At 44.7% G+C, this 26807-nt stretch overlaps 1 protein-coding gene across 1 annotated transcript; it reads left to right on the forward strand.

The window, feature by feature from the left end:
- trim71 (tripartite motif containing 71, E3 ubiquitin protein ligase) lies at positions 1 to 26539 on the forward strand. The gene is made up of 7 exons (XM_071543525.1): positions 1 to 741; positions 15829 to 15996; positions 19823 to 19957; positions 24423 to 24665; positions 25003 to 25500; positions 25680 to 25820; positions 25967 to 26539. The coding sequence occupies exons 1-7, from the start codon at positions 1 to 3 to the stop codon at positions 26537 to 26539; spliced, it is 2499 nt and encodes an 832-aa protein (XP_071399626.1).
- Positions 26540 to 26807: the final 268 nt, after the last annotated feature.

Genomic DNA, 26807 nt, shown 5'->3' on the forward strand with positions numbered 1-26807 from the left:
ATGGCTTCGTTTCCAGACTCGGACCTGCAGACGTGCCCGCTCTGCAAAGAGCTGTGCGGCTCCTCCGCTCCCATTTCCTCCAACTCTTCTACCTCCTCCTCTTCCTCCCATACCTCATCCTCCTCCAGCCAGACCTCCAGGAGGCTCCACGTCCTCCCCTGCCTCCATGCCTTCTGCAGGCAGTGCCTAGAGGGCCAGCGCAGCCCCGGGGACCCGCTGAAGCTGCGGTGCCCCACCTGTGACCAGAAGGTGTCCATCACTGAGGCCGGGGTGGACTCCCTGCCCTCCTCCAACTTCCTCTTCAGCAATCTACTGGACGTGGTGGTGAGCTCCGAGGAACAGATCCAGAACAAGAACGGCCACCACCACCGGGGAGGCGTGGGTGGCGGGGGCTCCTCCGGCTTCCACCACCCCCACGGAGGCCTGCTGCGCCCGCACCACCTGGGAGAGCCCCAGTGCAGCTCCTGTGACGAGGAGAACCCGGCCAGCTCCCACTGCCTTGACTGCCAGGAGTACCTGTGTGACAACTGCGTGCGGGCCCACCAGAGGGTGCGGCTGACCAAAGACCACTTCATCGAGCGCCTGGGGGAGAGCCTCCACCTGGGCGGACGGGCCAACGCCAACAGCAACCCGGGCCAGCCAGGGGTGTCGGTGTCCCTGGCCCAGTCCCTGCAGAACAACTTCGCCCTGCTCTCCCTCTTCCAGGATCGCATGAGCTTCTGCCAGCACCACGACAGTGAGGTGAGTTTGGCGTAAAGGAAAGCAGAAAAAAGCATATGCGTATGAACACAGAAGGGCTGCAGAAGTGTAGTAGTATGATGAACAAATTGTGGAAATGAATGGGAAATGTCCATTGTTGGCATGCCACAAACAAACACTTTAACTGGTCTGTAGGTTGCAGTCTTTCCCATTGTGCCAACTCATTTAGCGGTGGCATCTAAACTTCCTGTGGCGTTGGTAGTGTAATAGCATTATGTGTGTTGTGCAAAGCGCGCGCACACAGACATACACACACAGTCCTATAGTGTAATAGCATTATGTGTGTAGTATAGAACCATACTGGGGGCCATATGGCCTTAAGTTCAAAGGGAGCTGAGTGGCTCTTCACCTAGTTCCCTGGAGACGACCAGGCACGTGTGCTGAGCTGGATTTACACACACTCCCACATGCACGCACACACACACACACACACATATGCATAGACACACGCAGAGTCTGGTTAATCTGTACCACACCATCCATCCAGGGCAGAGAGAGGCCCCTCTAGTAACTGCACACATGTTTCTATGACTGTTAGAAGTCCTATCCATGGAGATATTATGGAGGTCTAGTATTTCTCTGATAATGGGAGAGACAAGTTGGAGCTCGGGCCCAAAGTTCTTTTTTTTTCATCCATGTGATCTGGGCAGGGTAACTACAAAGGCCTTTAAAACAGGAAACCAAGGGTTTTTTTTCTTGGTTTAGTCATATGGTCAGGAAAAATAACAAATGGCATTAGTAGGGGGTCTTGGAATGTCGTTTTTGTACCACTCCTGGTTTCTATTCAGAAACTCCAGGAAGTTCCCTGTGCCGCTTGAGAATACAGCACTCCACTGTTAAAACTGAAATGAGAAAATAATAATTTAGTCAAAGTAGTCCATCAAAAGGGCCTGGGAAATGGCCGGCGTCTGTAGGCGTGGCTCAGTCCTACAGCTATGCCAACTCATGTCAGTAAATGCCAATATCATCGTAAACAGAAATTCAGCCGGGTCAGTAAATGAGTAATTCTGTCTGCGGTCTTCAAAACATTCATTTAACCCTCGCTCGCAAAAGATTTCAATTTCAGTTTTTTTGTGGGGGGTGGGCCCTCCTCCCCTCCTCCCCCTGCCCATTGCCAGTAAATAGGTGGGTTCGCTTTTCCAGTAAGGGCTCCATTTCCCAGTAATGCCTCACTCCTGCCCTGGGGGAGGGAATGACACAGGAGAAGGCTAGGCTTTCTCTACCTGTGAGCACTGAGTCATTGTCCGTCCACCAGCCAGTCGTATGCATGGTTAAACTGGTCTGTGGTTCCTTATAGGCTATACCCGGTCACTCTGATGGATAGACCAGTTTTGGCCTGTCTGCTCCTATCTAGGCGTTTCATGTTTAGTAATGGCGTGTCCAAGGATGCCGTCGAGGGAAAACCCACTCCAACTCAGTTTACCCACGTTTTTGTTTGTGGAAAGCATTCACACACTTTTTCAAGCCATGTGAATCTTACATGAATGCAAAGAATTCATTATAATATGTTTAATTTCCTGGGGACAGTTTCGAGGAAATTATGAAAATGAAAACAAGTTTTCTAGAATGTACAATAGGTTTTTTTTTTTTTTTAATTCATAATTTATCCACCTTTGTATTTTTATTTACGACTACATCTGTCTGTCGCCTCCTGTTGACACTCTGGAGGTCAGAGCATTCACTGCAGTGCTTTTCATCCTCCACTCTCTGAAGTCTGTTGAGAGTTGACACACACTGAAAGACTGTGGTCGTATTTAGCCCCAATTAGGCCATCCCACTCTAATTTACTAGATACACAAAATCCCACATCTTAGTTTTTCTTGGAGGCTTTCCCAGGACCTGATGGCTTAGACGGCAACTTGGCATTTCCTCAAGTTTGTGCGCACCCTGGGTGTTGATGGTGTTTTTGTTTTAGCCACAAAAGTCCACATTGTCTTATACAATTGCGTGAGGGGTAAAAAAAGACCTTGTAACTAACAAAGGCTGTTGCCTGCAAAGCCCCTGCCAGATATTCTTGTCATCAGGTTTTGCGAGTTGTGGGAACTGGTTACTGCAGAGGACAACAGAGGTTTTTTCTGTGAGAAGTAGTTTATCGCACACAGTAAGGGATATCATCAAAGCGGTGTTTCTTTTTCAGTGCTGCAGTGTGACTTAAGCGTAGAATAATGCAGGTTTTCTTTTCTTCTGTAACAACGTGACATTTTGTCTGCGTCTGGTTTCAGGCCTGTTGCTGACTCTGGCATCACTAGCTGAGTTTCCATCCCACCATCAAACAAATTTTGTGTGAAATGTCTCAAAGAGTAAAATATCCATCAGCTGGTTTGAAGCAAATCAATAGGCTTACCGAGTGTAGAATAGAGCTGCTTCAGAAAAAACACATCCATGACAAAATGGAAAGAGTCTTTCAAGAATTGATTAGTTTTGGACAAGTTGTTATTGTCCTTTGGTGTCAGCTAATGTTGGTCATATTTCACGTTATCTGAAGACGAAAATAAAGAAATCTACATGGCAATATTCCAATGCCCCAACTAGGCTAGGGGGGAGAAACATTTTTGCAAAAGTATGGACATTTTATAGGCTAGATATTTGCCATTTCATTCATCATTTCTAATTTGATACATGATAGTGTACATAAAAATACCTGGATGGAAACACAGCTACTGAGTTTTCCCTCTATAACTTGGTGACATGTACCAGATGGTAGGCTGTGACAGACTAAACAGATGTTCTTGGATGCTAAAGAAAGACAACGTCAACTACCACAGTTGTAAAAAATGATGTGCCCCCACCCGCGCTCCCTCCCAATACTGGGGACTGCATTGTGCGAGTTAAAGAGCTGAATTTTCCAGGAGCTGGGGTCTCTCCCCTCCGTACTGTTACGTAACTCTTGCGAGGAATTCCTCCTCGCTGCCGCTGCATTGGGTCAGGACAGGAGACTGGTGGTGATGATGGCTAACACTCAAACATCTATGTAGTAGGTACGCACCAGAAAGACGTTTGTGTGTCTTGTGGAAATGGACGGTTCTGTCTGTTGAGTGTAAAAGGGACACACGCACATGCGCGAAACAAAAGATATTTAGTCAACAGTTTTCTAATTAAAAGGCTATTCAGTTCCTCCTCCTGTAGTGAGGCTCTGGTTGGACCGCAAACACATAGTCTCCCATAAATGTGGGTGGGTGGGTGGGTGTGCGGTGATGGTCATGATGGGGGAAGGGGTGCTGCAAGGAGAAATGTAGACGGTGTGGAGGTCACAGGGGAAAGCTACCCTGGCTGCTGGATCCCTTTCCTCTCACAAGCATTCCTACTGGAGGGAGTGAACACACATACACATATGCATACATGCATGCAAACTCACAGTACATATATATACATACATACATTCATACATGTATATCTCTCTGTTAGAGAGTGTTAACCCTCCCTTGAACCTAGAGATGCATGTGAAGAGAGGCACATAGATATTGGAAGAAGAGGGCTAGTGATACTTTTGCACAGGGGGACATGTAAAATCCCCTGCTCCGGGTTCAGTTTCATCAACTGTAACAGAGAAGGAGGTTATGTTTTTCCTTTATGGAGGCAGCTGGAATGAATATCGCACTTATTTGCCTTGGCTGGAGTTTTCTCCAAAATCTGTGTGCATAATCCAATAATTCGCAGCTAATTTACCATTAAGGTGCACATTCCAGTTGAGGTCCATTTGGGAATAGAAGGTAAGAATTCATATTCTTGCGTAACTCTCAGATTGATTTGCAAATGATGGAACCAGAAACATAAAATTTTTAGAATTTTTTTGTCCACTGTGGCCAGATTGCTGGTGAAACTAAGGGTTTCAGTTGGAAGATAAGGCTTTGTGGGCTGAAAAGGGAGTAGGCTACGTACTGATAAGGGTATGTGTGTGCACACATGAGTGAATATATCGGGCCTATGTGCACAGCGTAAATGTCAGTTGTCTCTGGCAGTCACAGCGGGTCTCATGCTGTGTGTGAAGTGGAAATGGAAAATTGGATTACATCAAAGGAGTGCCCTCCACTCACTGTGATGTCACCCCTCCTACAAACAAATGAATACACAGCTCCATCTAAGAGACAAGGGTCTCTCTAATGATATGATAATCCTGCAAAATGTGACTCGGCGCCTCAGATTAAACTGTTTTCACCATGACAACGCGCCTGGCTGTGCACGTGCATGGCTGGCTGCTCAGGCACACACACACGACCGTCTTTATATAGGCTAGTAGGAGTAGGGGGGTTACTGGAGCAGGCTTAGAGGGGACAGACAGTGGTTGCTGGGCATCGCGCGCCTAAAAGCCCTAAAGCACGGCACACTATGAGGATGAGTTGATGGGCACAGTTGAACTAATCAGTTTGACAGCCTGCCTTGCTCTTCTATCCCTACAGGGAAGAGGAAGGAAGAGAATAAGGTGTTCAACTGCCATGGGGTCTAGGTATTTTAGCCCAGTTTGTCACGTATTTCCACAATTTCAACTTTTTTATTTTACCACTCCGTTATCTATCACTCCACGGGAAACAAGTGCATCTAAGTTCCACTTTTAGCCTGCACTGATTCTCCTCTGACGCTCATAACGGGATTCAAAATTTGTAGAGGTACACTCTCACACATACATGTGCTTGGGTTTGTGATTACCAATTTTCTCCCTCTCTGGAGCTCGCAAGCACAGAATGTTTGTAAGGAAACCTAACCCAAAGCTGCAGCTCATACAAGGCCAGAGGAATTCCTGTAACTTGAGTTTATACCTCCTGGGTTCTCTGTTTCCCCCTCTTGCTCTCTCTCACACACACGCGCGCACGCACATACACACACAGACTGGGTATTTCCTCTGCTGGCTCCTGCCTTTCTCATCAGTGCTCTCTGTCTGCTCTGTGTCAGAGACAATGGACATTATGGATGGAGAAAGTCTTCTCAACGTGATTTAGCAGCTGTTGCCGTTGAGGGCCGAGCGATTACATTTCATCACTCGTGGAAGTATCTGCGCGAGTGTGTGGCGGCAGCATTTTCCTTTCCGAGAGCATCTCCCATCTGTGGGTAGTTATCCTCTGAAGAGGGGTGTGTGTGTGTGTCTGTATGCATGTGTGTTTCCAAGCAGCCAGCAGAGTTAGATTATGTGAAGTTGGACTTCCAGGGATTTAATGCGCAACATGTGCCCAGTAATTAGAGAGCAGTCCCTATGTTTCCTGTGTGTTGTGAATGTGTCTCATGTAGAGGAAGGGGAAGTGTGTGTGTGTGTGTCCCAGCTTTGATGTCCATCTGAGGACTTTGGCCTGTATAAGTTTAATGGATAGAGAGGAAGGCACTCGTCACATTTTGTTCGACAACAGGACTTATCGCCCATTCAAAAACTGTAATCCACCACTTCCTACCTAGAAGCTGTTGGGCAAGGATGGGTTTTTAATTGCCCATTATTTGACCGCATTCAGCTGCATAGTGCTGTTGAGACGTTTGACATTTCCGCCCTCAACGTTACGCGGGGGACACACTACGAGACTAGCAGCCACGATTTGACCATCATGATTGTTTTTGCAGGATTAAAACGAGTCAGTACTAGTCGCAATGGATGTTCGGCACAGATGATCTTGTAGTGTGTGAGGGTTGTGGACTCGAGCTTCAGACCAGTTGCTACAGTCATAATTATTATTTTTTTTACTCCTGAAGTGTGAGCTGGCCAAAGACTTCAAATCTGAAAGTAGAACGTCAGAAAGGGGTGAGAAACGTGAGAAAGGAGTGTGAGGAAGTCTAGAAACAAAAATGGAAAAAAAAAGTGGTCCATCCCGAAATCCAACCCGGTGTATGCGGCTCCACAATGGCAAGACAAAAAATCTGCATTTGCAAGTTGTTGTCCAGTATGTGCAAGTGTGTGATGTCCAATGTTTTTGGTCTGTTCAGTGTTCAGCTTCATCGAGGACTTGTGGGCCTCCAGGTAACTCAAGCGTCTTTGCATCTTGGACGATACTACATGTCTGAGGCATTTGCTCATGTGGAAGTCTCGGCTTGCTTGTGTAAGCAGGCCATTTCCTCACAGAGGTCATGCTCTTTAGGCTGCCACACTGGTATGCCAGCCATTTGTGTGTGTATGTGTGTAGCAAACGATCCATGAATATGTGAAGGCTTCTGGAGGGAGCAGTGTAGATTGGTTGTTTTTTTTTAAATATGTCCTTTTAATGCACTATTGAACTGAAAACATAAGGCTTTTAAAACTTGTGTTTAAAAAAACAAAAACAAAAAAAAACGGGATACATGACCATTCAAGAGAACACGGAGAGCTCTATGTGAGAATACACTGTGGTGGAGGGTGAAAAGAGCAATGTGTGTTACCTGTGCTCGGTGTGGTTATGGAATGAGGGTCACTAAGCATGTGGGTTGTTTATCAGCCTTCCTGGTGTCACAGTGACTAAGGATAGCTGGTCCGTGACCGTACACAGGTACACACATTTGTCATATGTGCAAAACAGAATACGTCTCAGCTGCCTCACATTTCGTTCACACGCCTTCTCTGTTTCGTCTGTCATTTCCCTTCTAAAGCTCTTACTCCTTCTCTCCCTCTCGTGTTTCTCCCTCTCTTTTTGCTCTTCACCCTCTCACTGTTGCTCAAACTCCCTTTTTCTCTTTTCCTTGACTTTTTATTCCCTCCCCCTTTTCTCCCCGCACATCGCTTTGCTCCGATTTCTCCCTCCCTTTCACTTCTTTTTTCCCTTTTTTTCTCAGCCCAAGCATTTGAGCACACGACACTCCGTCACATGCTCGCTGGGTAAGGAGGCCAGCTGACTGTGGTTTGTTTTCCTTCTCCGCTGCGGGGTCATCCAATCAGATTGCTGGCTTTCGGCCACCGCCCCCCCTCCATGTAGTATCTGGCAGAGTTTCAAAACATCGGCAGGCGTGTCCGTGTGTGTGTGTACATCCGTGGCAACTAGCCAACAGGGGTTGCCATGGGAGAGGGGCAGGGCGGCGGAGGAGGAAGGAAAAGAGGGATGGGAGAGTAGAAAGAGAGCGATAGAGGGAACAGAGAAGGACTTTCTGGAAGAGAAAAAAATATGCGCAAGGGCCAGACGAGAAGTGAAACAGGACATGGAGGGAGTTTGAAAAAGAGGAGAGTAGGTGCTTGTGACATCCATGAAAGGAGCTTTGTCTGGCAGATGGTATTGCTGAGATTGGTAGGAATGTTGGGATTGGGTATAGTGCAGATTATCCACCCTGGACATTCCAGACTGGCTTTAGCCCGGTGCTGTCTCTTTGGCCTTTTATAGCTGCAATAACACCCAGTCGCCCCCCTCCCCCCAGTCTTGCTCTCTTTCCTTCGCTCCATATCCCCTGCCCCAACTACCATACATGTGCAGAGCTGAAGTGTGTTTACTGGCAGGCAGATAAAGCAGAGAGGGAAGTTTGTTGGTTCGATCTGCCCCATCAGTGCTGGACCCCTGCTGCCTGAGGGGGGCAAGACCCCCCTGCAGTTGGTGTAGCCTTTTCTATCAAGTCTACAATATGGTCACCATGGTGCAAGGCTGTAGGTTACTGTTAGGATTATTTCCAGTAGATTGCAGGCATTATCCTCATAGACGTGAAGAAGGCATGTTTGTGTGTGTGACTGTTGATACCTAACTCTCGTGACACCTGCTTCTGCCTGATTTGTTGGAATGGGGTGTGTGGGTGTGTGGCTGTCAGTCCAGCGCCCATGCTATGACACGGCCCTTTCTCTCACAGCAGAGACTAACAAAATGCCTGGCAGTCTTGTCTGACAAGACTAATCCATTAATCCATTTTTAAAGTGTGATGTGAGGCCTGGAGCATCATGATATTGACCAGAAATGATCCTGAAAACTGCAATTGCAATGTGAATTGTGATACATGTAGCTTCTTTGACCTAATTTCACCGTTCAGAGCTTAAATTATGTTTTAAAATTTGTGCTAATGACTGTAATTATTAGGAATAGCTTATTTGGATAAAAGGACAAGTGTTTGTGCCTTTTTCCAGGAAGCTATCTGAAACATTTTTCCCTCTAAGAAAAAATGCAGCATCGTAAATTGTTCTAGTCATTATTGTCTTTTCAATATTTTTTTTAAATTAATTGTACAGCCCCAGTGAAAACTAAAAATCAGCTCACAATTTTGATTTATTATGACACAGTGGAAAAGATATTTCTTACTGAAAACTGTACAATTGTCATAGTGAAGCAGATAATTACACACCTCTTTGTTCTCTGTCAGGTGCTGAGATAACAGGTATTCAGAAGAAGTTCAAAAATGTTGGATTTTTTTTACACTCACAACTTTACTTTATTGTTGAAATTTCCCTGTCAGCGTCAGTATGCGTTTAAACATTTTCCGTTGCAGTAACTCTGCTTAAAACACTATAGATTTTATACTATTTTATACTTCATATTATCTTGTCCTTTTATCCAGTTATATTATAATAACACACTGTATAAAAGTATTGTCAGTTCAGTGTTACTTCATTCTGTTAAGCAGGAAGTCTCTAATGCTAAAACAGGAACTACCATTCTTCACCGTGTTTGGCTCAGGCGCCGAGCGCACTGATAGCCTCCAAGAATGGCCCTATAGTGTGTGTTTGTCTGTGTATACATTTCTGACCTTTCTTGTTTCTGTGTGTTGACAGGCAGAAAAAGAAAGAGCGCACACATTTGTACCTGAGGCACTGACATGCTCTAGAATGGGTTATGAAAAATAGTCTCCCACACATTAATCCCCATACTGCCAATAATACATAGGCTATGTTTTTAAAATGATGAAAATTTTGGCTGCAAAACGCATTTGTACATGTAGATGATGTCCTGTAGATGTAGATGAACACATTTCCCTCATTAACAAATGGATTATGCAGATGAATCCCATATATGTTTAAGATGCTCAAAATATATTTTGAATTCATCTACAAGCACAAATAATTTTTTTGGCCAGTTTTGTATATTTTCAAACATGTCGCAATTCTGAAGTAAATATGAAATAATTTTTTTCTCCAATATGTCACTGCAAATTTATTCAAGGTATTCTCTAGCTTGAAGTGAAAAGCAGCCTTGATTGAAGAATGTGTAGAATTCACAAGCGGTAGCGTAGCTCAGTGTGTTCACAATCCGGGACAAGTAGGCAATGTTTGATGGGTATGTTACCCTTCTGAGAAAATGGTGTCCAACTCGCTATGCAGCTTAACAAGGAAACTGCTGGAAAGTGGCATTTGGACAGAGCCACTGCTGATCTCAGAACTTTTCCTTTTCACAGAAACACTGTCGGTGCAGAGGGGTGTAGTTCTTTCAGAGAACGTGCTTTCACAGTTCCCAGGGCAGCCTGGGTTTTTCTAGCACCACAGTGTGATGTTACTTGGCCCTTGTCCCTTCCCCCCACTCGGTGTGCATGCAGGCAGCGAGTGCTACAGCGAGTGATATTACTGGCTAGTCAGGCTCGTGCCCTCTCCCCCAGTTCCCAGTACCTATGGAGCGAGGGAGGGAGGGGGTGCTGATCCCACTGCAGCCTGCTAGCTGTGCCTACCGGCTAAGCTGCGCAAGCACAAGGCCAGTCAGCCCATAGCCTTGGTCTTTGAAAATGTAAAGCTGAAATGGGGGTTTGGCCTCTATAGTCCTTTTAGACACAGCAAGGAGATTAGTATTGTAATATGGGTTTATTATGTTTGACACTATCGGAAAATCACTATAATATTCCGGGACTTATGTTACTTAAATAGTGAGTCTATAGTGACATTGTTGTACTTTGTTGTAATTTTTTTTATCTCCTATGGTGTCACTGTAATGTTCCTGCAATATTCCTATAGGGACTTATTGTGTATCTGTGGTACTCAGTAATGAGTTTATGATGACCCATCACCTTATTGTGCTTTATGGTACTTTTTATCTCCTATGGCATCACTATAATAGTACTTTAGGGACCTATAGTTTTGTTGTGATTTGTATAATATCCATCTACAATTTATTATAGGGTTACCATAGGTTTTTTTTGTAAGAGACTATATTAAACAAAGATAAATTACTGCAAAATCAGCCCTGGCCCAAAATTGAATGGGAACTAATGGAAATGAGATGGTACTCAAATACTCATGCCCGTATTGTTCCTCGAGTCCTCCAGCAGAATCCCTTTGTGTGTTTGTCTGACATTAAACCAGTAGCCAACATAGGAGTGTGTGTGTTTGTGTGTGTGTGTGTGTGTGTGTGTCTAATTGTAAAGTAGTGGGGGCAGAGCGTAATGGGGAGGGGGTGAGGACGAGTAACATCCGGTGCACTAATGAAATACAATAACTCACTTCCCCCAGCGTAGCCCAGCACTGCTGCGCAGGGCTTTATGGCTGTTGGTGACATGTTGGATCCAGCCCCCTCCCCAACAGCTAGAAAACCCAGCACACATGCTAATCAGGTTTCCTGTGTGTGTGTGTATCTTGTTTCAATGTCTTGTATGTTTTGCATGCATGTGAGTGTGTGCGTGCATGTTGTGTGTTTTGCTTCAGTGTCTTGAATGTATGTTTTGCATGTGTGTGTGTGTGTGTGTGTGTGTGTGTGTGTGTGTGTGTGTGTAGTGTAAATGAATTATGTACAGTAGGTGAATCACCTCACCCTGAAGGCTTCCCCTCCAGCATGTCTTTTGTGGAATTTACAACGCCTGTTAGCGTGACACCACACCTATTTCATGTCTGTTTAAGTTGTTTTTCACAATTCTGTGTTATGTGCTTACTGGAGGTCTTTTGTGTGTGTGTGTGTGTGTGTGTGTGTGTGTATCTAGCGTGCTCAACGTATGGCATGCTCATGAAATGCCCGGTCTATTTTAGGAGGGCGTGTGTGAGTGTGTGTGCAATGGATCAGCTGTATTCTTGGATTGAGAAGAATTTGCCCTGTGTGCGTGCGATGTGTTGTTGTTGCTTCTAGGAAGTTGAATTAAAATTTGTGGCATGTTATCGGAGGCTCCTAAATGATGGGTTTGACAGAAAGAGAGAGGCAAAGAGAGAGAGAGAGATTCTTCCTTGAAGACCTCTGGGAAGAACCAGTATCCTGTGTGAGTCAATAATATTGACCAGCGTTCCAAGAGGCCAGTGCGTTATGTAATCCACAACCGTATATATGTGTGTGACACCCCAAGGACTCTGGAGCTGTTGATGACACATAAGCAGCACATAGTAGTAAGTCTATCGTAAGCCCATTGCTGGTATCCGTCATAGGATCTAGTGTCAGTGAAATGCTACTCCAGTGTTTTCAAAAACAAGGCCTCAGGTCATCTGTTGTTTTTCATCTCACCGTGTCATCTCCACTTCACATTCACCCACAGTGACTGAAAACATAAGAGATAATAAGAACAGTAATGATACTTTATCGATCCCTGCACAGCCAGATGATGAAATTGGACAGACGTGGTCGAGATGGGTAGCTGCTTGTGCTCATTATCTTTTTTTGCTGTATTTTATGGTTTGTCACCAGAATTAGAGGTGTACCAGAGTTATTAAGCCTAGTATTGAATTATAAAAACAATAACACAAACACAAGTGCAGCGATTGCGTTTATTCATTTGATCAAATTATGCAGTGCACATTGTGTAACAGTCTTCAGTAAAAAGAAATGATAATAAAGACCATAACCTGAGTAAAATAGGCTAGAACATATACTGTAGCTCCCCTTTTTTTGTTTACACTGGCTTATTGACGGACTCTCAGACACAGCTCATTCAGAATGGTTTAACAGAACAGTGCGGTGGGTTAGGCCTAATAAAACAGATCGGCATTTAGCCTGAATAGTCAACAAAGGCTTTACTTCTAAACAATAGGCGCTGTGCCTATGAACTTCACAAATAGCAGCACTTTGGCATTTTCACACATCGGGAGACATTTTTTCTCCCGCTATAAAAGTTTTATATTTCACCAAAGTGCATGTCATTAAGGTATCGAAGGTAGTATTTGGGAGCTGGATTGGTGGTGATCCTCCTGCTACAGATGCTGTTGTTAGACCTCCAACCAGAATCCATCCCATCTTTGCACCATCAATCCTTCACTCCCCCTCCTTCACCTCCCCTTGCTTCAGCCCTCTGTCCATCATCTGTCTATCTCCACCTCCCTCCACCTCCTCCTCCAGTCCAGCCCAGCTGCATTCCTTCCTTTTGTGTGTCCCTTCCCCTTGGAATTTGGGAGATGTCGAAGGGGGGGATGGGACCAGAGGGCAGGGAAGAGGAGGGCATTGAGTGACAGAGTGGTGCAGAGACAGAAGTGGAAGACAGGGTTCAATAGAAGGAGAGGCGGCAAGAAAGGATGAGAAGAAAGAGATCCAAGAGGAGCTTAAGGAGGAGAGGGGAGAAAAGAGGAGGAAGATAGAGGGGTGTGTGTGTGTGTGTGTGTGCGTGTGTCTCATTAGATTATTGTACTCCCCTGGGGAACAGCCATTATTGATGGATTGATTGCAGGCCCCTCCCCCTCCGCTCAGGTCTCCTGCTATTGGAGGCCATTGATCTGGTGTCTCTCTGGGATATGATGGTCAGCGCATATTTAATTAGCCTCCCATTACAACCAATCAGCATTCAGACATGGGGTTTAAAGCAAGGCTTCGGTTTGAGCAAAAAGGTTAACGGTGACATTTCCCCCTTCTTTCCTCAAGGGACAGAGGGACGTTTTTGCTCAACCGTGATCAGTGCTTCTTTTTTCAGCCATGGAAATACCAAAAATATCTATTAAAATGAAAAATGTTAAATGTTCATATGAAAAACGTGGCAATAAATGGGCATTTCAGATAAAGGAAAACTTGAAAGGGGAATTCTCAACAAGCATGATACTATGATGGTTTCAAAAATGTGTAATGGGAATATGAAATCCCTTTACGACCCTACTCTCCAGATGTGAAAAGATAGTCCAAAATCAGTATTGATCTGTGTTAGGTGGCTTTTAATCCCTCTGTGCTTCCTCAGGCATTATGGTTGGGAGAGAAGCTCTCTGGGGTGTTGAGGCTTATGTGTCCCTCCCTGGCTGTGCATGCATATGGATGGCCTGTTTGTCATTCATGGTCTTTCTCATTCATTAGCTGTGTGTGTGTGTGTATGTGCGTGTGCGTGTGAGTGTGTGTGAGTGAGTGAGTGAGAGACACTAAACTTTGTGATGCATGTATTGATCTGGCCAGTCTCATTTCATTGTTGATGATGGGGACTCAATACAGTCAAACACATTAGCTTTCATGCAGCTGGGTTGACCTAGTGAAATCGTAGGTTGGGCATCCTTTCATACATAAGATGGGCCAACATGCATCCATTTACCTAGAAATAGGGCTGCCGCAATTATAGGAGCCAACTGCAATTATTTTGTACAACGCGATCACTGTTTTGTTTTCACTTTAAGAATTTTCCTCTTCCATATTAACATTCAAATCAAGGCAAATATGTTTGCAAATAAGTCAAAGTTTATATGCTGCCTGCCCAGTAGGTCATTACTTGGATTTAGATCACGCTGCCTGTTAAATGGCGTAAAGCCTGGGTCAGACTACAAGAATGTTAAATTCTTGCCCGACTAGGGCAGTTCAGACTACATGCTTGCCCTCCGGTCAGAAAGCTGTTCATGCTAGGCGATGGGACAAAGATGGGCATCATGGATGAAGACGAGGGATCACGCATAATAAAAAATGTCATTCAAAAATGTTTATCCATTTTACTGTAGTTTACTGTAAATATACGTAATGGGTGTTTCTTGCTCCATGGTTCAGGAGCTACATTTACATTTACATTACAGATGTATTTTGAAATGACATCATTATAAGAATAATGTTGATGGGAGATTTTGTATGAGACTTACATTGCTTAATTTGTAATTGCATACTCGCATTTAGCAGTGGTGTGCCACCACAGCAAGGAAATAACCTGCTAGAGAAAATGTGAAATTAAAATTTGCATTGTAATTTGGTCTTTGGTCTATCGTCTAAAACAGTGTAGTGTGAGTGTTTTAGAAGTAATCTATTAGTAATAGTAATATAAAATATTATTATGATTAAACATTTTTAGCACTGCAACTTCAACATGAAACATAACTGCAGCAGTAGATATGGGATAAAACTAGAATTAGCCCCCCAAGCACAATAGCATAAAATTACAGAAGAAACATTGCTTACTTATTTGGGCTGATCTAGGCACGCTGCCATTTTCTACTATTTTATATGAGATATATTTCTCAAAATGAAATTGTATAGCAATTTATCAAGAGTGGAGCAAATGGAGTTGGGAGTCTTGCTGATATAAGCTATCTACGTGAGTTGTTAAAGGTGCCTTCTTTTCTGGTCCATTCTCCTTTTCTTCCCCCTGTATCTAAACTCCCATTGTCTTGGTGAGTCTTTGAGTGCTTCAGACTAAATGAGCCCAGCCAGACTCAGCATGACAAAATCAAACATGTTTGAAAAAATTGCATCGGACCAAATGGCCAGAGTTGTCAGTCTTCAGCTCTTCACACTAAAGGATAATCTGACCAACCGTCAGGCCCGAGTATAACTACTTCCAAGAAGGATTAAATGGACTGAGCTCATTATATATGAATCCATATTTAAGCAAATGTCAGCTATTTCCATCTTATTTCCTATTGTTTTATACAATATAATACTGCAAGGTATCAGAGGAAATGTGAGGAGATCGTAAAAGCGCATTCCAAGAATTCCATGCAGTAAATTCACGATGATTGAAAAGGAAGAGTGTCACGTTTTTTAAATACCTTAGACTTCGCTGCTGTTTATCATTCAATTGCTCAGTTCTTTTTCGTGTTTTGCTTACTCAAGAGCTTTTGGCATTGTACCTGTAATGTTACATAATCAAGTACTGATATGGTTGTGTGTTTCTATTCCAAAGATAAAGTTTTAGCCTACAGCATGACATTTCATTTCCTTTGTATATTAGGTTATTTGGTTGCTGTGGATGCCGACATCAGCTGTGATGCTGTGTGGTCTATTAGCGTTTCATCCATTTGTGAGTGTGCAATTTTTGGGCCTCCGCACCCCTGTTTTTACACGTCCAGCCAGGGCAATAGGTGTTGAATCAGTTTGTGCTATTGTGAGCACAAAAGTAATGTCTCCCTCTATCTCCCCGCTTTCCCAGGTGTTCCTGTTCTTCTGTGAAACATGCTCGGTGCCTATCTGCAGGGAGTGCAGCGTGGGCCGTCATATGGGCCACAGCTTTGTCTACCTGCAAGACGCCGTCCAGGACTCCAGAGCCATCACCATCCAGCTGCTGGCTGATGCACAGCAGGGACGGCAGGCCGTGCAGGTGAGACAGGCACTGGGATGGACACACACACACAGGAAAAAAAACATAGATCTACATTATTTATTTAGTTATTTAACCTTTATTTAACAAGGTTAGTCTCATTGAATCTCTTAAGAATCTCTTTTTCAAGGGAGACCTGGCCAAGAAAGACAAACAAAATAATACAACATACAAAGTCAAAATACAATAGTCAAAGTCAGATAAAAGAAAGAGCAAGGTAAAACTGTGTAAGATCAAAATGCATCATACTGATTTAACAAAGCAGAGACAGCTTCTCACTGAATCTGCCACAAGATCCTTGATTATCCGTTCAGATTATACGTCTGAACAAAACAGCATTCCCTACAAACATCAAACCAAATCCAAACTCCTCCATCTCTTAGCAAGACTCAGCCAGAGGGTGAAGCTAGCAGCTGTGTCATCCATCTTCCATCAGCACAGTGCATGCGGCTATTAGAGATGATCAACTTGGATGTGTTTGAGAGTGACCAGGCCTAGGCCGCTGAGAAGCCTGGGGTTAGAGGTGGCCAGCTGGCCCGAGAAGGGGGTGGGTCGCATGGGGTGAGGTCTGGAGGGGGCAGGGCTGAAGGTCAAAGGGGAGGAGGAGGACGGGGGGGGGCAGGGTAGATGAGGTATTTAAAGGATTTCAGAGAAAGGAAAAGGTCCCCTCCTCTTTTAAAGGAGTAGAACACTTGGCCCTCCCCCTACTGACTCACTCACTCTCTCTCTCTCACACACCCTCATTTACATAATTGTAGATTGTGTGGCAGTTTCCTAGACCCCCGCCCCCCCCCCGGCTCCAGCTGTGTTGTATAGTAGAATGTACGCATGTGAAGAAAGAGGAGGAGAGAGAAGAAAGGATGAGAGGGGAAAGAGGACGGTCTCACTGACAACAGCATACAATCTAATCTATTATAGCATGGTGTTAATCTACGCCATCCTGCGTGGCACACGTGCTTATAGCTGTATATCTATACATCTTGCTGGTTAGCTGTGTTTCTCTTTTTAATGTTGACAGGAGCAAGCAAAGATGCTATATATAAATCTGTATTGCTGTGATCATGGTGCAGAATGTGCTGCAGCGGAAATAGGACCCACAATGGGTTTTTTTTTTTTTTTCAGTATTTCATTGAACGCTACTTGTACCCTGCGACTGCAACTACTCATAAACTCCAACAAAGCAACCGAAGCATTGCCCGAGCCCGGGGATGTAGGGGATGGGTTACCCACCTTTTTAGGCTAACATGAATCTTTATGACCTAAATTCATACGAAACTTCATAGTATTAGCATCAAACTAATGTAAGTTTTGAGGATAGAAATAATTTAGCACTATGGTTGCATATTTTAGCATGTAATTGATTTGTGTTTGTAGTAGTGGATATTTGCCTTGTTATGACCATAATGGAGGTCATAGTTGTTTACCACCAGATCTCTGCCTATAAGGTCTTATTTTGCCCTCGTTCAGTAGAGCCAGATGAGTTGCATTAGCTGTCACTGAACTGTGGGGATTCCCAGGGAATGCTTAAACAGACAAATGTCTTAATTGAATTGTCTGTTCGAGGTTAACGTAGAAACCACAGCTAACTGGGGTAGGTAACACAGCAGTGTTGTATAACTTGCCTGGAAGGTGGAGCGATGTTGTGACCTTGGGGAAGACTCACCCGAAACCTGAAACACTAGCCGCTCCACTATGGTCACATGACACGCTAGCATGCGCTCCGTCTTTCTCCTCTGCAGGGTTTGAGCCTCGCCAATCCCTCTCTTGCATGGCCTTTGTGTGATTGGGTCACACTCTGTATCTGAGTGGGTGGGTGCATGTGTCACCCAGAGTTCTTGAAATTCCAATACCACATTTCACTTCGGCCCCACTAGCACACCTGACTCAACCAAAGAACTTCCTAGAACTGTCTTAGGCTGTATCTTGAATAACTAACAGTAACAACACAGATCTGGTTGGTTATATGCTGGACTCTTAACAAAGTTGAAACTCACAACCTGGTTCCATAACATATATTTGCTCTCAACCATTGGGAATCTCCATTTTATCTAACTAAAAGCACCAAGGTCCACGCAGTAGGAAACACCACCTACCATCTGGCAATGTGTTACGGTGCTGTTGTGCTGGCACTTGGTGTGTGTTTGTCCATTTTGTCCAGGTCACCTCGGGAGTAAATGCTGACGCCAGAGAATATGTAAAGACACACACACACACACCTATCCCCTGGGGTAGGAAATTTCCGCCCACTCCACACCCATTATCTTCCCTGACCTCTGACCCTGAACTTGTGACCTGCTGGTTGGCCAGAGCTCCCTCTCTCTGCGGTTTGATTGGTCAGTTTGACCTTCTTTGTGTTCCAAGCTGCCACTCTCATGAGAATGTTGAGAGAGAGAGAGAGAGAGAGAGAGATCATGAGACTGAATGAACAAGAGACAGAGAACACATAATGAGAGAGAGAGACAGAATGAGCTAGAGTGAGAGAAAGGGAGATAATCAGAGGAGAAAGAGAATTAACGAATGATAGAGAACAAGACATTAAGAGATTGAATATTAGAGATGGAAGATGAGGAACCTATCCCAGAAAAAAACGAAAACACTGAGGAAGGACTGGGGAAAGGTGTTGGCTATGAAATTTCACCCCGCCTCCTCACTCACTGTGTATTGATAACAGTCCTCCCCCTGCTCCTCCAGGATTCCCTCCCCGCTGTTCCCTTTCTGGGGGCCTGATTTAGCTGACCCTTTAGCTGCCTGCCTCAAATGGCCAGGTGAAAGAGAAAAGGGCCCTGCTGCCAGGCTTTGTCCTCCTAAGGGTGGGGTGGGGGTGGGGGCGGGCGGTATGTGTCTTAAGACAGGGGTCGCAGATCATGACCTGTAGGGGTTTAGGTGACCTTTGATCCCTGCGGCTGACATCACAAAGGCAGCCTTATCCCACCTCCCCTTCGTCCCTGTGAGGTCCGGCTCACCCCGTGACCTCCCAAAAAACGCCAGAGGAAAAGCTAGATAAAACAGATGGGGTAAGCGAAAGATACAAAGAGGAAAAACATGGGCAGTAAAAGCTAAAATCTATTACTATAAGGTTTTTCAGGTTTATATGAAACAGTTGCTTTTAGTACGGTACTTTAGTAAGGTACTGAAGTAACTCGCACACTTTTTTTCAAGCAACGGTTTTCATCATTTAATAATTTTCCCATCACTTATGTCACACAGCAATTTCAGTAGTCACTGCACTAGGAGGGGAAAAGAGTCTCCTAAACTTTTTTTTCAAATTTAGCACTCTGACATGCTTATAATACTTCCGATACACAATTTGGACACAGAATGAGTAGTTTTGGGATCCAGCCCCAGTAGGAATTCGCAGCGCATTGTGTGGCGTGAAGTGAACTTGCTATTCCTGACCCCCGTGTTTCCTATTTCCCCTCTGAAGGAGCGGCCAAACGTGAGAAAGGAATAGGCCACAATAACCGAGCAGGTGCCTGTGCGTTCACTTACCAGGAAGATGTGACATATAGAGTCCTTGCGTTTTAATGTTTCCTGCTCTCCTGCATCCTGTTTCCTGTCCTCATCTATATGCCAGCTGAGTAATGAAACAGGCCAGGCAATGGTGCATTAGTACATTCAGAAATCCCAGTGTTTCTCTGTCCGCCCTCCCTCTGTGTTGGACTGTAGAGTGAGAGCTATTCATGTATCTTTATCAATCTACATCTATATGTATACATCTCTTTCTAGCTGTAATTGGCCCTTAAGTACTGCAGTGGACTTCCCAGGTTGTTTCCAGCTGTTGCCACATTTGTAAGCCCAAATCATCGTTTTTTTCTTGTTTCCCCAGCTGAGCATGGAGAAGGCCCAGGCCATGGCGGAGCAGGTGGAGATCAAGGCCAAGGTGGTACAGACCGAGGTGAAGGCCATTGTCCTCAGACACAAGAAAGCGCTGGAGGAGAGGGAGTGTGAACTACTATGGAAGGTGAGCTACTCCCCTGAAGCTTTCTCCAGCTTGCGGTCCATTTCCACACTACACTGGTTTTACACTCTCATCAGTGTTTTCTTCCAGCTTCTTTTCTTCTTTTTTTTTTTTTATGATTTATTTATGGGTTTTTTTCACTTTTACAAATCAAACAGCATATCACAAACAAAACACAGGTACATCTCAATACAACACAGTTCACAGTTACAAGAGATTAAGAAGCAACAACATATCGACGAACAAACTAAAAAAAGTAAATGCATAAAAGGCGAGGAAAATAAAAAAAGGGGGTATTGAGTAAGTTATGGTTAAAGAGAGGTCGTGGTGTAAATATACAAAGGTCAGATAGGTAGGTAGGTAGGTCAAGGTCAATACTAAAGAGGGGAGAAATAGAGGTTTTTCAGTCGGGAGGTGGCAGGATAATTGGAATGCTATCTATATATTCTGAAAAGGGCTGCCAAATTTTATCGAACTTGGGTAGGGAGCCTCGTAGGGTATGCTTGGATTTTCTCCAGCTGCATAAAATGCAGCACATTCCCAACCCAACGAGAATGAGTGGGAACGTAGGGACCCTTCCAATTCATAAGAATTAACCACCTTGCCGGTAGAGTTAAAAATGCCACAAAATCCCAAAAATATTTGGGCAGAGGTGACTCAGCTGGCAAGACTCCAAACATAGCAACAATTGGGGAGGGTTCAATGGGGACAGAGGTGACTTTGGACAGAGTGTACATAAACATGTAATGGCACCTTTTATAATTGGATCTTGTTTCAGAAGCGAATCAATGGGAGAAATTGGGGGAATTGCAGGAAAGCCTGAAAAATGTTTGCAGACAAAATTACAGACGTGCAGGTATCTGAAGAAATGGCCTCTTTGAAGATCATATATATTTACCAGATCATTAAAAGAAGCAAATATGCCATCCACATACAGGTTACTGATGGTGGAAATGCCCTGACTGTGCCACAGATTATAGGCATTATCCAGTACAGAGGGGGGGAAAAGTGGGTTGGCATGGAGAGGGGATGATAGGGGAGGTGAATTAAGCCCGTAATGCCGTGCAAATTGGTGCCAGATTTTGAGACTATTCTTTACAATTATGTTCTTAGTAAATTTGGGTAGTGGGGACAATGAGGGTGAGCAAAAGAGAGCAGATTCAGTACAGAGCCACGCAGGAACAGGATCAATAGAATCAATATTCTGCCAATGTAGGATAGAGCGTAGATTGGCGGCCCAGAAAGCAGCTTCTTTTCTTATCTTGTTTTATGGTTAGTGCACCGTGTCTGTAGTATCGGCATCAGCTTCGATCCAGCTCCCAAGTATTGTGATCGGCAAATGAAGCTGTCCTGATATCGATACTGTAATGACAGGCACTTTGGCGCAATATAAAACCAATATAAAAATGTCTCCTGATATGTGAAAATGATGACATTTGTGAAGTTTATACACATTTCTGAACACCTATTGTTCAGAAGAGCAGTATTTCTGTGTTTAACACTCTCCACACACCAGTTTGGTAGCCCCTCCCCTATGTGTGCTATTATTTTTCACAAGGGATGTAACGTAACAACTGGTTCCCCCGACACATTTTGTCCATTGAAGGTGTTTTATGGTAAATGTGCCATGAAAGAGTGGCTGTGGTCATATTTTCACATGCAACACTCGCGAATGTAACTTGAGACAAATTCATGTGTGTTACGGAGGTATGGTGGCTATGAGGCGTGGCGGTGTTGTTTGTGTGTGTGTGTGTGACATGCATGTGATCGCATGACCAGCCGGCCCCGAGGCCATAGCAGCAGGATGCATGACCTGAATCTGTTCCGAAATTATGGATACAGTGATGATGCAGGTCATATTTATTGTGTAACTGATCAATGCAACACTGGTTGTCTATGGGAAGCCCTTAACCTGAATTGATTCTAAGCCCACATTTTGATCGGATTCCACAAACGTATGCATGAATAGTAGTAGTAGTAGTAGTAGTATCCTGGGTTTTAATGGAGTGTCCTGTGGTCTGAATTGAATTTTTTAGCCTGAAAATGGTCTAAGATGGTGGCACAAAATATCATCTTCAATCCAAAAATAACTGTCAGCCTTCGAAAGCCCATATCGGTCCAACCCTAGCAAAATGCACAGGAGGAATTTAAGTGGAGATTTGAACATAAGTTTAAAAAAAAATGTAAATGGCTGAGCTGAACAAGGTTTAGACCACATGTAGACACTGCGGTAACTGGAAAGCCACACAATGCAGTCGAGATATAATGGGGTGGTGTGTATATTATGAATGAGACACCTAGGGCCTCCCAGGTTTAAGGTTACCCAGAGAGAAAGAGGGTTTTTGGGGGGAGAGAAAGGCCCACAACCCTGAGGCCACTAGCCCCTGGCTAAACCATGCGTCAAAAGTTTGGGTCTCATAAATTGTCACAATACCATACAAAATACTACTGGTAGAAATATACCACAAGTTGAGAACGCCTGAGAACACACACACACACACTTTATTATGTGGTTTTAGTCATACTAGATATGATGTGGATTTAGAGTGTGTGTGTGTGCCTGTGTGTTGCTTTGGGCTAATACGTCAAGGGGGGCAGAACCATTAATTTAACCTAATACTTGCCAGTCTACCATTAAAGAAAACCCTTATTTCTACCCTTCCGCTTGCAGCAGGCTCAGTGACATCGTAAAAACTGCCCTACGTTTTACTCCCTCAGATCTGACAGCTTCTATGTGTGTGTGTGTGTGTGTGTGTGTGTGCGCGTGCGCGTGCACGCCTGCGCATTGTAAGAACTGAGGTCAAAGTGTCACACTGGAGGTTTTCACTTACCCATGTTCCCACTTTAATGCCCCCATACAAGACTTACAGAACACACACTTTATCCCCAACCTGACTTGGCTCTCTGATAGAGTCATCACAGGCAAACCTAACCCTGTACACACACTGAGCCTTTTTCTTTCTTTCTTTCTTTCTTTCTTAGGTTTGTGCCTGTTCTGTGTGTGTGTGTGTGTGTGTGTGTGTGTGTGTGTGCGTGTATTTCAAATGAGCCTAACTTGGGTCTTTGTCCTCAGTGACCATAAAGTGTAACTCTAGTCCCACAGATGCAAATTACAGTTCTACTTACACCAAGGATTAACAAAGGACCTCTCTCTTTTGGACACCCCTTTGTTTCATTCAGGACTCCTCCCTACCATCAAAAGTCCTTCTAACCAAAGACGCAGTTGAGCTATTGTGTTCTATTCTTTTTGTTAGGTGACGGCAAGTAAAGGCCCAACCCCTGCTTCTCAGGTCCTACCACCCGGTGTAATGCTTTATTCTCTCTGCCTGTGCCGTAATTGTATCTGTCTTTTCACTCTAACTGAAATGTATAATGGTTAAGTGAAGGTCTTGGTTTTTTTGTGATTGGAGTTGATTCAGTTGTCCCAGTGGCGCTCACTTTACTACCCTTTTTATTTCTTTGTCCCCCTCTTTCTCTCTTCTCTCTTCTCTCGTCAGTCCCCCACCCTGACGTCTCATTGTGTAGTGTATTTTGTTGGTCAGATGATGTGGAGATGATTTGTAGGAGGGTTATTATTGATGATGTAATGTATTCTAGCCTGTTGCACATTGTTGCCTTATTGTCTGTTATCGCTTTATGTAAGCAATGAGCCAAGAGAGGATGTGGCTTACAGTGATTTTACAACAGCGAAGAGGTGTTGTTGGGCACGATGCAAAATGTTCTAAACTCAGCATAAATTTAGCCCTCCCATGGCTTACTGATTTTTTAAAACTGTAACACACCACAATAATAGAAAAGACCCTCAAATGTTTTAATAATTCAATATTTGAGTAAACGTTTTCCACCTAGTAATATACTGCAGTTCTTCAACAATAGCTAAACAAAGTAGTTTGTAAGAAACATATAAGTAGTGGTATGAGCAGTGATTTTTGGTTAGCTCATTAACATTTAAATCACCTGTTTTGCTCAAAGACATGCATATATAGTTTTATAATGTATACATATACTTATTTATCAATCCATATTTAACTAAGTAATCAAAACTGCTGTAACATCTGTAACAAGTAAAGGCTGTAAGTAGCGACTGCATAACAGCATATTAATACATAGCACATGATACATACATACATGCATCGCAAATAATCCCCAAACAATATGAAGCAGCAGTGTAAAGTATACAGTAATTTATATGTATACTTTGATTTATATGTATATGTATAATTTGTATGTGGCGACATGTTTGACTTTTTCTATTTCAGGCTAGTTTGACTTCATCTTAAGCACACCGACGCCTTTACTTTTGCTGCTGCAACAACCTTATTTCCCTGTGTGGATTGATAAAGTTTCATCTTATCTTTTATCAAGTGTTTTATCTGCTGTTTGTATGACAAATTCCACATCGGGGATATTAAACATCTACTCCTGTTGTTCCCTCCCTCAAATCCTCCCACCCTCCCCTCCCTCTCAGGTGGAGAAGATCCGTCAGGTGAAGGCCAAGTCTCTGTACCTGCAGGTGGAGAAGCTGCACCAGAGTCTGACCAAGCTGGACAGCACCATTGCCGCCGTCAGCCAGGTGCTGGACGAGGGCCGCCACCTAGACGTGCTGCTGGCCCGGGAGCGAATGCTCACCCAGATCCACGAACTCAAGACCCTCAGGGGCCTGCTGCAGCCACAGGAGGATGACCGCTTCATGTTCACCCCTCCAGACCAGGTAGGCACTGGAACCAAGGTTCTTAAATGACCGGTCAGGACCTAAAACTTGGACCTCTATATGGATCGTCTCCACATGGAAGTACTGATGTGTTTAGTGAGCCTGGGGCCCTGGGTGAGACATAGTAGTGGTAGTAAAGTAGTAGTAATAGTATCAGCAGTAGCAGTAGTAGTAGGAGCGGTAGTAGGCCAGTTTCCCCATGGGGATCACTGAAGTTTCATCTAATCTAGATTCCGAGTTGACCTGTTAAGATAGCTGTTACGTTGATGTTAGGACTGTTATGCTTAGTAATGTTATTGTAATAATATCATGACTAATTCCATCATGGTTCCCACAGGCTCTGTACATAGCCATCCAGTCCATGGGCCTGATCAGCAGCGGAGCCTTCGCCCCTGTCACCAAAGCCCACGGCGAAGGTCTAAAAAGTGCGCTTCGTGGCAAGCCCGCCTCCTTCACTGTGATTGGATATGACCACGACGGAGAGCCGCGGCTTTCCGGCGGGGACACAGTGGCTGCCATAGTCATGTCGGGTGCTGACGGTAACCTGTCTGCGGCGGAGGTAACGGACCATCAGAACGGCTCGTACACCATCAGCTACCTGCCGAAGTGCGAGGGGGAGCACCTTGTGTCGGTGCTGGTGTGTAACCAGCACATCCAGGGCAGCCCCTTCAAGGTGATGGTGAAATCAGGGCGGAGCTACGGGGCCCTGGGCTCCCAAGTGTCAGCCTTCGGGTGCGAGGGGGAGGGAGACGGTCAGCTGTGTCGTCCTTGGGGCATCAGTGTGGACAAGGAGGGATACGTGGTGGTGGCTGATCGCAGCAACAACCGCATACAGGTAGAGTGCTAGCTTACTGCTCTATTAACACAGTGCTGTGGTTATCAAGAGACAAAGTCAGGTCAATCTCTCTCTGTTCTTGCCACATTCTTGTTTCTCAGGCTGACGGCTATTAACATGAATCACAGGTGGGCAATCTCTCAGGTTTTTAATCCTCATTTTGTTCGACCGTCCTTCAGATCTTCAAGCCCTGCGGTGCCTTCCACCATAAGTTTGGCTCTCTGGGTTCTCGGCCCGGTCAGTTCGATCGTCCAGCCGGGGTCGCATGTGACAGTCAGAGACGAATCATTGTGGCTGATAAGGACAATCACCGTGTGCAGGTATGAAAATCCATTTGAGCACAATGGATACAAAAAAAATGCTCCAATGCATTGCAGCCACTATATTCTATTGATTTAAATAATTGTTGGAATTTCAATGCATTGATACATGCATCAAAAATCCCTCAATTTGTTTTGTCTGACAGGTGTTTACTTTTGAGGGCCAGTTCCTGCTGAAGTTTGGGGAGAAGGGTACCAGGAATGGGCAGTTCAACTATCCCTGGGATGTGGCCGTCAACTCTGAGGGTAAGATCCTGGTTTCAGATACCCGGAACCACCGCGTGCAGCTCTTTGCCCCCGACGGCTCCTTCCTCAACAAGTACGGCTTCGAAGGGGCTCTGTGGAAACACTTTGACTCTCCCAGGGGAGTGGCCTTCAACCACGAAGACCACCTGGTGGTGACCGACTTCAACAACCACCGGCTCCTGGTCATCCGGCCGGACTGCCAGTCGGCCCGCTTCCTGGGCTCCGAGGGCACCGGGAACGGGCAGTTCCTGCGGCCCCAGGGCGTCGCCGTGGACCAGGAGAACCGCATCATTGTGGCCGACTCCCGCAACCACCGAGTCCAAGTGTTCGAGCCCAATGGAAACTTCTTATGCAAATTTGGCACGCAGGGGAGTGGCTTTGGACAGATGGATCGCCCCTCTGGTGTGGCTGTGACGCCTGACGGAGTCATTGTGGTCGTTGACTTCGGAAACAATCGCATCCTCAAGTTCTGAAGCGTTATCTGTCTCTCTATTTTCACATTCTCTCGCTCCATTTGCCCTTCTGCATCTTAGTTGGTGAAGGAAATGGAGGAGAGCGTATGAATCAAACAGACACAACGGGAGGAGAGTTCGAAGGGAGAATTGAGAGCAGGTAGAAATGAAGGGAAAATAAAACTATAGATCATTATTTTTTCGTTTATATTAATATACTCTAAATCAGATATCTGTGGTATGTATGACAAAGGGGACCTCTACAAATTGATAATCAGTAGAAAAAGAG

The sequence above is a fragment of the Centroberyx affinis genome, unplaced genomic scaffold, assembly GCF_046629955.1.
Source record: "Centroberyx affinis isolate AG114_WGS23_722 - 3 ecotype Tasmania unplaced genomic scaffold, CSIRO-AGI_Caff_v1 ptg004334l_1, whole genome shotgun sequence".
Classification (NCBI taxonomy): domain Eukaryota; kingdom Metazoa; phylum Chordata; class Actinopteri; order Beryciformes; family Berycidae; genus Centroberyx; species Centroberyx affinis.